Source organism: Mustela putorius, unplaced genomic scaffold, assembly GCF_011764305.1.
Source record: "Mustela putorius furo isolate JIRA1106 unplaced genomic scaffold, ASM1176430v1.1 tig00000145_pilon_pilon_pilon, whole genome shotgun sequence".
Classification (NCBI taxonomy): domain Eukaryota; kingdom Metazoa; phylum Chordata; class Mammalia; order Carnivora; family Mustelidae; genus Mustela; species Mustela putorius.
In genome coordinates, this window is record NW_025421294.1 from 41019795 (window position 1) to 41035045 (window position 15251).

The 15251-nt window shown below is 50.0% G+C and overlaps 1 protein-coding gene across 4 annotated transcripts in view; it reads right to left on the minus strand.

Moving 5' to 3' along the window:
* Nucleotides 1-9009: 9009 nt before the first annotated feature.
* TENM2 (teneurin transmembrane protein 2) overlaps nucleotides 9010-15251 on the minus strand; it is a 1128378-nt gene continuing 1122136 nt past the window's right edge. For all 4 annotated transcript variants that reach the window (XM_045075622.1, XM_045075621.1, XM_045075624.1 and 1 more), the window contains 2 exons: nucleotides 12831-12961; nucleotides 9010-11189 (listed from right to left, as the gene is read on the minus strand). In XM_045075622.1, the coding sequence (XP_044931557.1) occupies nucleotides 10428-11189; nucleotides 12831-12961 (893 nt within the window). In that variant the 3' untranslated portion in view covers nucleotides 9010-10427. The remainder of the gene's footprint in view (nucleotides 11190-12830; nucleotides 12962-15251) is intronic.

Consider the following 15251-nt stretch of genomic DNA (forward strand, 5'->3'; position numbering starts at 1 on the left):
CCACCCTCCCATCACGAAGCGCTTAAAACTAGCCCCTGCAAAACACGCCATGTTGCACCTCTCCAGAGAGGCCAGAACAGGTTGGGGGTGTCTTAGATTGAGGGCCCCTGGGAAAGATTCCGGGCTGGAGATTGCGTGCAAGTTGTTTCCTAGAGAGTGTGTCAGGAACACCTAGGAGGGAGTAAGATCCCAGGACTGGGCACCAGGGTCAGGCAGAGGTGAAAGTCAAGCTGTGATGGCCCAGTGGGGATGACCTCAGCCATTCCCCTTTCCAGCTCTGGAGCTGGGATAGCTCTTCACGGCTGGGGGCGGGGCGGTGGTGGTGGTGGTGGTGTCACAGGGCGGGGCACAGCCAGCCTTTGTAGCCCCTGTATTGTCCTGATGCTGCGATGACCCCGCCCCCCCCCAGGGCATGCAACCTCCCTTCAGAGAGGGCAGGGGTGGGGGTGTTTTGAAGTGTCCGCAGGCCGCATTCCAGGGCCTGGGGGGGTTGGGGGTGGGGTGGGAGGGAGGAATGAATGCCTGGGCCCCCAACAGAGGGATCTGTGCCCACTGCAGGGGGTGGTCCCAACTGTGGCCCAAACAATGTCATTGTGAGGTGGTTAAACACACGCTTAAAATTTGGAGGAATGTAGAAGACTTTCTCTTGCTGCTTCTGCCAAAGTTATTTTTAATTTTCTAATGGTGCCAGGCCTGAGCTCCTGACCTTTGAGTTTCAAAGTGCCCACATCCTTGAAGTTAACCAAAAAGCTTTTTTTCAGAACTGTAGTTGACACAATGTTCTATTCGTTTCTGGTGTACATCTGAGAAAGCTTTTACCCGAGGATCTCCTTTTTCTCCTCTTTCCCAAGGCCCCTTGGACAATTTTGTTCTCTTTTGTTACCCCTCCCCACCACAAACCCCCCGCCCCCATCCTGGAAATGGACTGCTTTCCACGGTGCGGATATCCCCACATGTCTCATTTCAAGCCACCAGGGGGATGTCACTGAACACAGGGCTGGGAAGAGACCCACATCACAGTCTTGTGAGCAGTCCCTGCGCCTCCCAAGTTCAGGCTGTGTGGTAGGTACCTCAGGGAGAGGCAGGGTTTGAGGCCCCGAGGCAGTGGGGTGAGGCGTGCGTGTGGTTGGTAAGGAAGGGCTTGCCTGCCTTCTCTCTGTTCTTAGGAAATCCTCCCGGATCCATTGCAGGGGCTGTGTGGCCAGCAGCACAGGGGCAGAACGGGAAGGAGGAAATAAAACAGGACCCCGTCATCTCCAGTCCAAGCAATGTCCCCCAGGTGCCCCGGGAAGGTGCTCTCACGTGCAATGCTCTGACCCTCGTCATGGTCACAGTCACGCTCAGGCGTCTGCTTCTGGCTGCAGACAGAACCTGCTGCGGCTCTGTCTCAGGAACGCTCAGGGCCTCTGCCTTCTTCTGAGCAGGGGCACCTCCTTTGGAAAGACTGACTGGTGGCAGGTCGTGTTGGAGGGAGGGTCTGGGAGGGGAGGAGGAGAGCCACCAGTTTAGAGTAGGCTCACGAACTCAGCTACCAAGTAACTCCTGGGTGTTGAGCCCTGAAGAAGAGGAGAATCAGGGCAGAGCTTTCATCGAGTTCCAGAATCCCTGGCTTGGAGGTTGTTCTGGGATGAACGTAGGCAAGTACTGGTAGATGTCTCTTCAGGGAGAATTAGCCTGCGTAACCAGAGAGCAGAGGCTTGTTCTTTCCAAAGGCTGGGGGTCTGGAGTCAGGAAAGAGTGAGGGCAGAGGGAGTAGAGGGAGAGTGAGCTAGTGCAGTGATTCTCAACTGAGGGCGATTTTCCCCCCTCCAAAAGACACCTGGCCAGGTCTGGAGACATTCTGGGTTGTCGCAGCCGAGCAGGGAGCTGCTACTGGCACCTAGTGGGTAGAAGCCAGAACTGCTGCTAAACACCCCACATTGCACAAGCCCCACACCAAGCCCAGCCCACATCCCAGGGCCACCAGGCTCCAAATGTAACTGATGCCCAGATTGAGGAAACCTGCACGTGAACTGGTCTGATGGGCAGAACCTCTCCTTACGGAACATGGCTGACACTGAGGAGAAATCATGCTCCCCTTGTGCTGAAGGAGGGAGGGAAAAAGTGAAGAAGTGGGGGACATCCAGCCTCCTATACACAGTTCAGCCCAGGGAGAGGCTCTCCAGACTGGTGTTGGAAAGAGGCTTCCTGTCTTCCCAGGGAAAGGGAAAGGCCCATGGTAGGTGGGCAAGAACCTGGATGGGAAGCCATAAGGGGCTGGATGAATTTTTCGCTCTTAAGATTCAATCTCTATGTTCCCAGTGCACTACTTACACTCATGTCCATGTCCTCCCTCCCAAATCCTCACCATGCTCAGTGTAGTTCTTTCCCCAGCACTTCCATGTTGTATCGCTATTATTTGCTTGTGTTCCTCACTAGATCCTGAGTGGCTGTGTTTTATTCATCCTTGTATCCCCAGCACCTGGCTTTGCCAGCTAAACACCCAAGATGTGTCTGGCACTAATCATTAATAGAATGGGCAGATGTGTAATTTTAGTTTCTGTCTGGACAGTTGTCTTCCTTGGGGGACCACCCTTTCCCTCTCTTTATGGCCCTAATGGGATTGGGGCTCATTCAAGTTCTCTGTGAATTAGAGGGAGAGCCTCACTGCCATTTCCATGGACACTACAGGGATGGAGGTGAGAAGCTGCCAGTAGTCATCTTTCCCACATGTGGAGAAAGCCCACCTGGGAATAAAACACACCCCAAAGGAAGCAGAACTGGAGGTGGAGCAAAGACCTCTTTTGAGTCCCTGGATCCCACCATGTCTGAAGCGACCTTCTCTTTGAACTTCCCAGTTTTTGCTTTGAGTTGGGGTTCTGTCACTTCACATCTCTAGTTTCCAGATTAATCTAGTCACGCCACCTGGGGGCAGAGCCAGGCAGTGGTCATGGTCTCCAACTCCTCTAGCTCATGAGGTTGATTGACAGACACCGGGCAGACTTCTGGCTAGGAGCCCGTCTTTGAATAAAATCTGCCTGTATTTGTCTGAGATGACGTGAAAATAAGGGGCTGTGGGAGGAGTAGCCTGGAAGTGGAACCAACTCGTGGTAGATTGGGAATAGGAGGAGCTCCAGCCCCCTGGGAGGGGCCTGTCTTAATGGTGTAGTCTCTGGTCACTGCCTCTCTCCAAGCTTCTCACAGGTCTCTCAGGGGGTGGCGAAGTTCAAATACCATCCATTTGGGCAAAAGGGCTTTTGAATGCATCAATGCAAGGAGATCACTTTCACTGCCACTGGAATTGGTTCAGTGGGAGAAGGAGACCAGGGTGGGGAGCTATTGAAAAAATACAGAGGAGCAAGGCGGGGGGTGAAGGGGATGGTTTATGTAGGTGGCCCCCTCATGTAACACTAAAGACAGGGAGGGGGCATGGGGCAGAGGAGATTCCATTCTGTTCTCACTAGGCCTGGGGACCCTGGAGCCCTGGTGAGGGCTATGGAGCTGACTTAGGTGTTGGGGGATCACCTCCCATCACCCTTACCCTTGTAACTGAGACCCCAGAGAAAGGACCCAAGTCAAGCATTCCTAGCTCCTCTCTGGGAGGATGGCCACCGGGAAAGTCATTCCTGGAGGGTCGCGGGCCTCCCATCCTTAGGGCCTGCTAGAAGAAGAGCAAGGCCCTTTTGCTTTATGTGGCTTATGGGGTAGGAGGATGGAGGGGGCCCTGGATACTTGACTCCTTCCCAGGTCCGGCTTCAGGACTGGGATGTGTATGCAGTTAGTCTTAGGGGGAGGGGGCCTATCTTCAGTCCTCACAGTCTGAGAATAGTAGTCACTGGTGGTGGGTCAGTAGCCATCCCCACGTGCTAGGAACTAGATTGGGTGTTCATCACAACAATCCTGAGAGATGGTATTGCCCCCATTTTACAGGGGAGGAAACTGAGTCTTCAGAAGTAGTTAAGAGCCCAGGCTTAGCTAGAAAGGAGAGCAGTGGACTTTAAAGTGGAGTTTGTTTTTTTGTTTCTGGCTCTAAGGACCATAATTCAAAAATGTTCCGTTATTTTCCTTCAATAGTAGCTTACCATTCAGTATGCACTTAAGTGCAAGGCACGACAGAGGGCTTTGCGTGTGAAACAGCCTGGACGAGCCAGGCGCCGCTCTCAGAAGATTTTATGGGGACGGCCGCCATCTAGTGGCCAGACTTCGAGCCCAGCATTTACCAGCATTTACGAAGTGATCAGGGGAAGGTGGGGCTTTGGGAACCAGGTGCAGTCAGTGAGGAAGAGACTGGACGGAAGGGGGGACTTGGGTGTGGGTGTGGTAGACCAGAACTCTCCTGGAAAGTCCCACCTTGGGCCCCTCAGAGGATTCCTGAAGGTAAGCCTCAGCTAGACTTCCACTTGAACCCTTCTCCTGAGGTGGTGTGTCCTTTTACCGGAGTGAGGCGGGGAGCAGGGACATTGGTATATCTGAGGCTTCCCCTGCAGAGCGGCCCCGAGTTTCCAGCCCTTGGAGTTCTACCTTGTACAGCCCCTGCCCCCACCTGTGAGAGAGTTCTCCAACCTTGTCCTCATTTCTGGAATAGTGTCCTGAGGAGACCTCCCTCTGCCTTCGCCCTCTCACCCCAGTTCAGGCCCTCAGCTGGGCGGGTACAGTCGGGCTGAGGCCATCTCCCAGCCTCTGCTGTGTTGGCCTCCCCTTTTTCTCCCCACTTTACTGATCGAAGGATTTCCTAGTTGTGGAGGACCCCACATCGGCCCCCTCATGGCCTGCAGGACAATGTCCAGTTTCCTGGCCTGATTTTCATTCCTGCCTTATTCTCTCTGACAGGCCCCATCCCAGGCCACGCATCTCCTGTTGGGCTCTGACCCACGTGCTTCTTAGTCCTGGCGGAACATTCTAACCACCTGGGGGAGCTTTGAAGCCTACACTTGCCCAGAACCCAGGACGTGGAGCTCATGGATGGATTTAGAAAGCCCCCAGGTGATTCTAATACGTAGCGGGGGGAGTGGTGGTGGTGCTCAGGTGTAGCCATGGTTCCAGCCTTTCTGAACTTCTCCCCAGTGGATCTGCGCATGTGTCCATCCTCCCACGTGCAGCACACACTGTCTTCCCCTCCACAAAGCCTTCTTCCAGCTTTTCTAACTGGCGTTCTCTCCCCTGGGAAGGCTCAGCACAAATGCTCTTGGAGAGAACTTGCAGTCCTCTCCTCTGGGCTTCCTATTTGTGCATCACTTCTATGGACCCTTGAACCTGCTGGGTCCCATTGCTCGGCTTGTTCTCCTCACACCTTGGACTGTGAGCTCTTGACCGTGATGGTCTGGTATGCCCAGTTTCTGACAGGGCCAGGGACAAAACTGTGCTTGGTGATGGAAGGTTGATGGATGTTCCAATGAGTGTCCTGCTCAGAGAGCCAGTCTTCTTGTGGCTGAGACCTTCACCCTTCCAAATGCTGACCTTTCTGAAGAGCCCTGGAGGCTGTGAGGCAGGGTCTCACACGGGGTGTACATGTTCATGCTCCCCAGGCCTGGGAGAGGGGAGGGGGCCACGCGGAGTGGGATTTGAGGGAAGGGCCTTCTCCCTCCTCCCAACCCCTGCATAAAAATCTCTCCTATATGATGGAAGGCTCAGTCCTTAGTTTCCATGCTTCGAAAACCTATGCTTGAAGCAAAGATTTAAAAATAAAACCACCTTTTCCTGAGGACTCAGTTTACATCAGTGATACATGCAATATTCCATTTAATCATCATTGCCGTCTTGTGTTCACCTGTCCTTACGGGCCGGTGAGGAAACAGAGGCTCTTGGATATTGATTTATATACCAGAGACTGCTTGGGCTCACCGATACCCCGTCTCCTCCTCCTCTGAGGATCGTAGATGATATTTTTCTGGTCTCCTTTGCAGTCCATGGATATAGGAGGGTGGAGGCAGGGGGCTTGGCCCTTCATCAGGTTGTGGTCCATTAAAAATAAAATAGTCACGGGGCGCCTGGGTGGCTCAGTGGGTTAAAGCCTCTGCCTTCAGCTCAGGTCGTGGTGGTCTCAGGGTCCTGGGATCGAGCCCCACATCGGGTTCTCTGCTTGGCGGGGAGCCTGCTTCCTCCTCTCTCTCTGCCTACTTGTGATCTCTGTCTGTCAAGTGAATAAATAAAATCTTAAAAAATAAAATAAAAAAAAATAGTCATTCACAGGGTCTTGGATCTTTCTCCCTCAACCAGCTCAGTGGAGAGGATGTTAAAGATTCTGAGGATCTGGAAGAGCAAGCCGCAGGATGAAAGGGGGCTGGGGCTCTGAGGGACGGCGTGAAACAGCCGTTTCCATCACTGACCCACAGCGGACGGCTGTGTGAGTAAGAACTCAAGGTTTCTGTGTTAACTTATGTTGGGTTTATCTCTTGCAGCAGCTACTGCTATGGACCCCACTGATCCATATAACCATCTCCAGCTCCCACGTTCAGGGAAGGGGGTTCAGTGAGAATTTGTTTCCAGGCAGGCTGACTTCAGAGTGCACAACTCTATCCCCTGCACTGCCTTTCCAGAATTCAGTAACAAGGGGCAGATACCTTGAGAGAGGTCAGGCATTCCGTCCTGTCATTCTGAGACTAGCCTGAGGACTCTTACCCAAGGCTGTCTCCCCCTCCCATGTTATGGGTATGTGTGTATTATGAAGGGTTGGACTGGGCTGGATGTAGTAGGAAACTCATGAATAATTCAGAGATGGTTGGCATACAAGAAGAGAGTTTCAGGCTCTTGTGCATTTTTTTTTTTTTAAAGATTTTACTCATTTATCCGACAGAGATCACAAGTAGGTAGAAGGCAGGCAGAGAGAGAGGGGAGGAAGCAGGCTCCCCGCTGAGCAGAGAGCCCGATGCGGGGCTCGATCCCAGGACCCCGAGATCATGACCCGAGCCGAAGGCAGCAGCCCAACCCACTGAGCCACCCAGGCGCCCCCTCTTGTGCATTTCTGGTGACATGGGATTTCCCGAGTGCCATACTATGTGTCTGTAGTCTACCTTCCACCTACGGGTCTGGTTGGGGCAGAGGAGCTCCGGGTTGAGGGAGCTCCCCACTGGTTTCTTGCTTGTGATGAATTCTGTTGTGGATGGTCCCACTGGCTGCTTCTCCCCAGGGAGACACAACGCAGTTGTTAACCCCTTTGTCACATCCACCGAACCAAGATTCAGGCTGGTGCTGTGACCAGTGGGAGGCTGGTCTGTGAGTGCAGATGCAGGTGGTCCTGACGCCCATGGGATTAAACAAGGCAGGTGGCAGAGCGCACAGGAGGAGCAGTCTCCTGCCTCCCTGATGAGGGGAAATGGACCAGACTCACTTGGCAAAGATGTTCATATGTGCTTCTGAGAGGGAAGTTGTCTGAGACATTTTTGTCCTCCTGTTTGCTTTACTAAATCATAGCTTTTGCTCTGCTGCTGATGCTAACAGGGCCCATGAGACCTGACACCTGGTGTAAAGCAGGGTAACCCGGCCTTTCTCCCCCCATCCTCCCACCTGGGGAAGCGACCCCTGGCCTGGCTGCCTGACTGGGAAGCCGGCAGCGGCTCTCGGAGCGCTGGAGGGGGTCTCAGTGCTGTGCTAACTAGACTTCCTGGGGAATGTCTGAAATCAGCCATGACTGGGCTTGAATCTGACTCCACCACTTACCAGCTCCGAGGTGGGGGGTGGGGGGGTTAGGGCGTTGGGGGGTGGGGGTATAACTAGCTTCAGTCTCCTCACCCACAAAGTGAATGCAATCTACCCCCTCAATTCACTTCTACTCCCTGCTGTAGTCCCAAATGCCTTCATCTCAGGCCAGGGGGCACCAGCCTTCTCTGTTGTCTCATGAAGATGACCACATCTGCTCCCCAACCTGTTCTCCACACTATATCCAAAGCATTGGTTTATGAGATTAAAACAGACTCCCTCTTGTTTTTAATTAAAAACAACAACAACAGCAAAAAAGAAAAAAAAAATAAACTACCCCAGTCTTTAATCTGTGCATCTTCTGATTCCTGCCAAGCTCTTCTGTGTTCTCGCCTGGCTCACCACTGGCCCTTTGCATAGGCCAGTGCCCTGAGTCCGGAATGCTTTCCTTTCTCTTCATCTGGTCAATGCTTACTTTCAGATTGCAGCAACTTCTGGGCCATTCTCACTCTAGGTTACCTTTCCAGCTATGTGCTTCCATGACTTTATACATCTTTATTTAAAAAACATTTTAATTTTCAATTAAAAAAAATTTTTTTCCATAGCTTTATACACGCTCTTGGTGCTTAACATCCCGCCATTTTCATTACTTAAGGTAATGCTTTGATTATCATTTGTCTGCAAGAGGTGAGGACCCACGTGGATGTCTACCCGCCTTCTTTAGCCCCTGAGCACAGGACCTGGCATGGGACAAACTCTCCATAGGACGCTGCTGAATGAATGAAAAATGAGGACTATATGAAAATATTGTGTGCAGAGTACTTAGCACTCTTCTTGGCATTAGTAGGCATCAACAGATACTAGCTGTTGTTGATAGTATTACTCTGTGGGCTTGATGGAAATAAAAAAAAAAAAAACTTGTTTAAATCATAAGTGTTCTTCTTACTTGGGTTGCCCCCGCTGTGCCAGTTTGGGGATTAATGAATCTGGAAGAAAATACAGACACACACAGATACACACATGCCTCCCAGCGTGGCAAGAGTGTTTGTCCTCACTTCCTGCCAGCATTTCCCACAAGGAGAATGTGGCCTCGGGGAGAAGCGTGGCTGTCCCTTTAGGGCTGGAGGGACCCATCCATGGGTGGTTGGGTGTGAGGCTCCTCCGGACCCGGGTCCAGACCTTCCTCTCACCCCTGTTCCACAGAGAGAGGCTGCAGGCGTAGGCAGAGATCACTCTAGCATTCAGAGCAGTTTGGGGAGCACTCCGCGCCTCTAACACAGTCTCCTCCCTGAGTCCAAAATACCAGCTCACCCTGTGCGTGGCAGCAGCCACCCTTTCCTCTGGTAGCCTCTACCTTTTCCTCACCCCGCAAGCATTCGTCACAGAAGACCAGTGTCCACAGGAGTTTTAGAGACTTTATTTATGTATAAACAATTTAAACACTTTGCCATAAATTATCTTTGCCTGTCCCTAGTCTTTGCTTAGCAGCAAATTAAAATTAATATAAAAACTCGATGAACAATTCATACATGTATATTACAAAAAAGTTCCTGTACCAAAGTTCTTATTAGACTTTTTTTTTGTTTTTTTTTCTGATTTTTTTGTTTGTTTTTGTGTTTTTTTTTTTTTAATTTTTTTATTTTTCTCTCTTCATGGTGACTGTCATGTGATTGTCTCAGTTTCTGGACCAAACAAACACACTAAGAATTTTAAATCTGAAACAGTGATTGTGCCTTGAGGCTTATGTATGTACAGGGTGATCAGAAGTGGTGCCCGTTAGCAAAAGAGTGTCACAACACCACACCTCTACCGCAACTGATACCCACGAACTACGGAATCTATACAGACTACACCCTGTAACTGCGTATTACTGTCCACAATGGAATCTTCAAAGACAAAAGAGTATGAGATTTATCTGGAGTGATTATAGCCACCATTTTGAATTAAATTGTACACTCTGCGCTCAAATAAATTAGCTCGGGCCCCACTAAGTTGGGACCTGAGAGTTAAGTGCTGAACGGTATTATTTCGCTTTGATTTTTTGATATTAATTTCCTTTTTTGTGTATGTGTTTTTAGTTTTTTTTTAAATTTTCTTTAAAAATTATTTCCAGTGTTCACTCTTTCACTTTTATTTCCCCCCCCTCCCCGGTCGCTACACACAAATCACCCCCAAAGTCGTGTTTTAAATGCACCTGTATTTGTTTAAACGAAAATGTCTGTAGGATTTGTCCGACAAGCAGTCTGACTGGGTTTCCTCAGCTGGTCTGTGACGCCGGCCCTGCTGGATATCTCTGTGTCGCTCACGTGTGGATGAGTGAGGTAATAGAGTATGAGGCCTTCTTGTCTTCACGTCTTTGTGTTTCGGTCAATGTATATGTTTTGCTTTTTGTTCTTTGTGTTCTTATTTTGTTGTGTTTTCCTGTTCTTTTGTTCCTTTTAGACATTTTGCGTCTTTTTCCTTTTTTTTTTTTCCTGTTGTTGCTATTGTTTCTTTCTCTATGTAGACCCAGAACAAGTGGGCCATATTTTAGGGGAACTTGGAACATTTTGTGTGTGTGTGTGTGTGTGTTCATTCATTCGTTTGTTTTTTTTTCCTCAGGATTTTCAGCCAGGCTTTAGTCTACTTCAGGATGTGGGACTTCTTGCTTGGACAGCAGCATTTGAACTCAAAAAATGTGAGCCTTCTTGCCACTTGGTATCCTAAAGCAGCCCGGCCTCAGTGCCCCTGTTAGGTCTTCATCTCCTTAGGAGAGGAGATAACAGTTACTCCTGCTGAGCCATCCAGACAAGGAATGGCAGCAGATTATTTTGTTACCTCTTTCCCATCTCATTCTGTCTTAAAAACTGGATGTTGCTGCTACTGTCTGCAAGCTCTGGGTATTGCTCCACGGGAAGCACGTAATATCCCTCATAACCTTGCACGCGTCCCGTGCTCAGAAGCTGCTGCTTCTCGCCCTCAGTCCATAGGCGGCTCCCCTCTCTCCCGTCCCTGGCTTTCTGCTGCTCCTTGGCCCAGGCGGTGCCCAGAGCCCTCTGCCTCGCCTGGTCCAGGACGCGGGCCTTCTCTTCATCCAGGGTGTCGGGGGTGAGGCCGTAGCGGATGCTGAGCAGCAGCGTGGAGCACTGGAACTCAATGTTGGTGAACCTTCGCGTCCTGCCGTTGACCAGCAGCGTGGGCTGCGACACGGTCACGTTCACCCCGCTCTCCAGCACCTTGCGGCCGATCGTGGTGCCCAGCGTGACCAGGTCGCCGTCGGCCGAGCCGATCTTCACGAAGTAGTGGGTGTCCTTGCCCTCGATGCTGTAGTGCATCTTGTCCAGGTAGTAGGCATTGTTGAGCACGGAAGCCACCTTGCGGCTGTCCTCGCTGGCGATGCTGGACACGCCGGTGCTCACCTGCCCTTCTTTGATGGCGAACATGATGCCCTTGCCGATGATGGGTGTGGTGGTGGCAAACCAGTGGCCTGCTTTCTCTCGGATGTTGGCGTGGAGCTTTTTGGAGATGACCTGCCCTTCCAGAGCCATGAAGGCCTGATTATGCCTCTCTGTTGTCTGCTGGACGCCTGTAATGAGCTGTGGGCAGAAGGAAACACAGAAGGCTGAGATGATGGTCTGGACAGCTCTTTGCATAGGCCGAGAAGCTCATTGAAAAAGGGTCAGTAAGGGAAATGCTTGGACTCCCTGCAAGAACTAGTCTTCCATCTGTACTGATACGAGTTCATATAGTCCTATCTTTTGAAGCTAGCCTAGGCTGGCTGGTTCCCAGTGCTCTGATGGTGTGGCCTGTCCGCCTTGTAACTGTGACCAACTAAAAAGACGGTGCAGAGGTTCACCGCCTTGCTGACATCTGTATCCAGGCCTATACACTTGCCATGTCTCTCTGTTATTGGAGAAGAGAGAGTCGCTCTGCTCTCAGATGGTTTGGCAGCTGCCTTGCACACTTCAGACCCGGGAATATCCTGACCTGAAGGGCAGGGGGTTCCTTTGAGAAGCTATGAGCCCTGCTGCTGTGACCTAGATTGTTTTCAAGGCCAGTGCCCTGGGTGTTCATTAACTTCCTTGAGTTAAGGCCTTGCTACGCAAAGCACAGCTAGCAGCAAGGGAATTGTGGGGACCTGCCTTGTTAGAAAAGCAGAATCTCAGGACTCACTCTAGACCTACTGAGTCCGAAGCTGCGTCTTAACAGGACACACCCTGCGTGGTTTGTATGCTATTGTTTGAGAAGCACTGGACTAAGAGGTTCTGGCATTGTGGGCCAGAGGGAATATCCCCAGGCTTTAGTCATTTGCTTTGGATCTTCGCCCTGGTTCTGCAGAGGGACGACATCGCCATTATCTCCTTGGCCTTGAGCTCTCTACTCACAAATTACAACTCATCTCAATTGGTGGTTGGGGGACAGACTGGGATAATGGAAGGGGCTGTGTTTGGGAGGTAACGGCACTTAGATAAATGAGAGAAATGATGGCTATTCATCCACTGAGTGGTCCCCACAGGGCAGAACTGAGAGAACGTTGTTCTCAATTACCCACCAGCTCCTCCTCATCTCTCTCGAGTTACACAGTGTGGATGGTTATTCAGAGCATCTGAGACCTTTCAGACTTTTACGTGGCCGGGTGTTGTCCTATAACAGGAGTTATCTGAACACCGATGCCCACGCCTCCTGTCTGACCGGGCTGAAGGTCTCAGCAGCACCCAAATGGAAAGTGACCCCCTCTTGGTCATCGCTGAAAGACCTGAGCACAAATTATGTTCTATTCTAAAAACTTAATCTGTATACATTTGGGCCATAAAGCGCTGAGGTTTTATGTCAGGCATAAAAATGTTCTTTAATGGGATAGATACTGCAAACCACAGTTATATGACATCCCATAAAAGCCAAAAGGGTTATGATCTTATAGGCAGTGCAGATGGTGGGTTGCTGCTAGATTTCTCTGTGCTGTTGTTAATCAAGGAGAGACTCAAGGGTATATACTGAACAGATAATGATACCACAATTAAGGTAATAATTGAGGTTGGGCAGAAATATGTGCTGTGCCAGACAGGTGACAGCACTGACATTCGCTTTCCTGGGAAGTCACAATGTTTCATGCACCTTTTTATACCCAGCTCCGATGTTTGCCTCCTCTACTGACATGCCCTTGGCTCCTGTGCAGTTCTGTTTACAAAAGGGAATGAGGACAATCATTCAGATTCTTGGCAGTAACCTCCGCTTACCTGTCCATTCTCACTGGCTTGACTCTCTGACAATTCATAGGGAGGAGGCACGAAATACATTTTGGCTCTTGGGAAGCCAGGAATTATGTTGCTAAGCTGAAATCCAAACATCACAAGCCAGCTTTTCACATCTATGGTAGAAACAAAAATAAAGATTTATGAATCATGATGGATGGAAAGCAGTTGAGTATCTTAGAGAGAGAACAAAACAAAATGAGTGGTTGGGTGTGGAGTCCAGCAAGGGAGAAAGGTGAGAGCTTGTGAGGGTCTCCTGGTCCAGACCCAGAGCCACTTTATGTGGTGGATCCTGGGAAGGATGTTCTTCCAACCTTGGTCACTTGAGTTACCGTGTGGTGACTGAGGGGGCCAGTGCTGGAGTAAGATCTAGTTTCGACTCCTCTTACTGTGTGACCTTGAGTAAGTTCCTGCCTCTCTCTAAGCTTGGGGTTCCTCATATGTGAATTGAGATGATAGCTGTACCAATGTTGTTGGGTTGTTGTGAAAGTGGAGGAGAAATCCTTGTCACCAGGCCTGGCACATAGATTGCTCAGTAGATAGGAAGGCCTTCATTTGGGGGCATCTATTATAGGCCAGTTGATGTGTTTGGAAGCTAGAGGTACAATGATCAACTAGAGGGTAAGGGGTGATTATGAACACTGTGCAGACATTGGCAGGGGTGGGGGACTGCACTGCAGCTGGCTCATTGTGGAGAGGGGGTTCCAAAAGTATGTGGAAGCCACAAATTCTTTTAGCATCTGAGACCCTTTTCACAGATGCCCACTCTTCAAAGAGAGGCTAGAGAGTGCTCTTGTGTGTTTAGAGTAAGACTTCCCTTCCCCTGCTAGGGTCATGGCTGAGTCCCTTGCTTTGGGAATTATACCTCTTTCCTCACAGGTCCTGCTCTCAGAGTAAGACTGCAGCTCCCAGGCTGCCTTGCTTCCTTCCACAGTGATCAGCAGAGAGCCCTGGACATCCATCACTTGCAGCACTCACAGCCCCACCCATGCCATCTGCCCACAGTCCAGCACGAATCCCCTTTTTAGGCTCCTTATCCCTGTTTATAATGGGCGCCCAAACATCATGTCCTGTATCTTCCCAACTCTTTTCCTACCATTGCTGGGCCTGGAGATACAAGCGCTCCTTGTTGCAGTCATTACTGATTCCCAGGCCACTCACCTGCATTTCTTGGTGCTTTTCTGCTTCATTTTCCTTCTCTCCACCTCTCTCCCTAAATTCATTCATAGTGATTCCATTATACAAGCACTTGACTCCTTTAATGTCCTGGCCTCTTCATTCCTTTCATGATCAGCCCCAACCCTTGATCATCCTCTGACCCTGTCATCACCAGTAATTCTGATCCTCCATTATCTTAATTTCTTACACATCAGCCTCTGACCACCACGTGAACTCTTTGTGATTTACTCCTTTTTGTAACCTGACACCCACGCTCCTTGATCCTTTCCTTTCCTCCCTAGGATTTTCAATCCATCCTAAACTTCTTGTTCCTATTCATCAGCATCCTTGTCTCTTTTCTTACCTAGCACGTCCATGGCCAATCATGACACTCATTCCTTATATATATTCTCAGTTCCTGGGTCCCTTTCTTGCTTTAGCACACTTGCTTGGTGAAATCACAATTTTGGTTAAATCCACACGTTCGCCTATTTCTTATTTGTACCTGTGCAGCTGAATGTGGCTGGAGAAACAAATGTAACTACACTGACTGGTGTCACTTTAAATTCCTGACCGTGAACCCCAGCTGTGCCTTCCTATTGCCTGACTTTACTCCCTTCCTTCATCAGTCATTCTCCTATTCTGCGGGGGGATGTTACATCTTCTCCTCTCCGCTAAAACCATCAACATCTGCTTTCCCTTCCCACTAGAGCAGCTGACCTTGTTTTCTTTCCCGAAAACACCCAGGGCAGTCAGAGGGGAATTCCCCTAAACTCTCATCATCACATTTACTGGCCTTCCAGCATCTGTATCCATATTTCCTGCCTTCTTCTTGTTACTCTAGTGGAGCTGCTGAAGTCAGCTCTCCCTGTGTGCAGTGGGTACTGTCTTCTGTTGTGCCCGCAAGGACATCACTCCAGCAACTCTCTCTCTCCCCCATGGCATTGCATTACTCCTCTTTTCAATGGATCAACCTGGTCAGCATAAAGACATGCTACCAAATGCCCACTTTAAAAGAAATTCTTTTCTTGTCCCTTCTTCTCCCATTTGCTACCATCCATTTCTCTCACCCTCCTTGACAAAAATGTCTCAGGATCAAAATAATTCTCTGTACTACTTGTCTCCCATTCTCCTTTGAATTAGGCTTTGTCTCTAAATACTCCACTGAAGCTACTCTTGTCAAGGTTGTGAATGACCACCATGTTGCCAAGCCTGACATTAATATGGGTCCTCATCTTTTTTTGACTT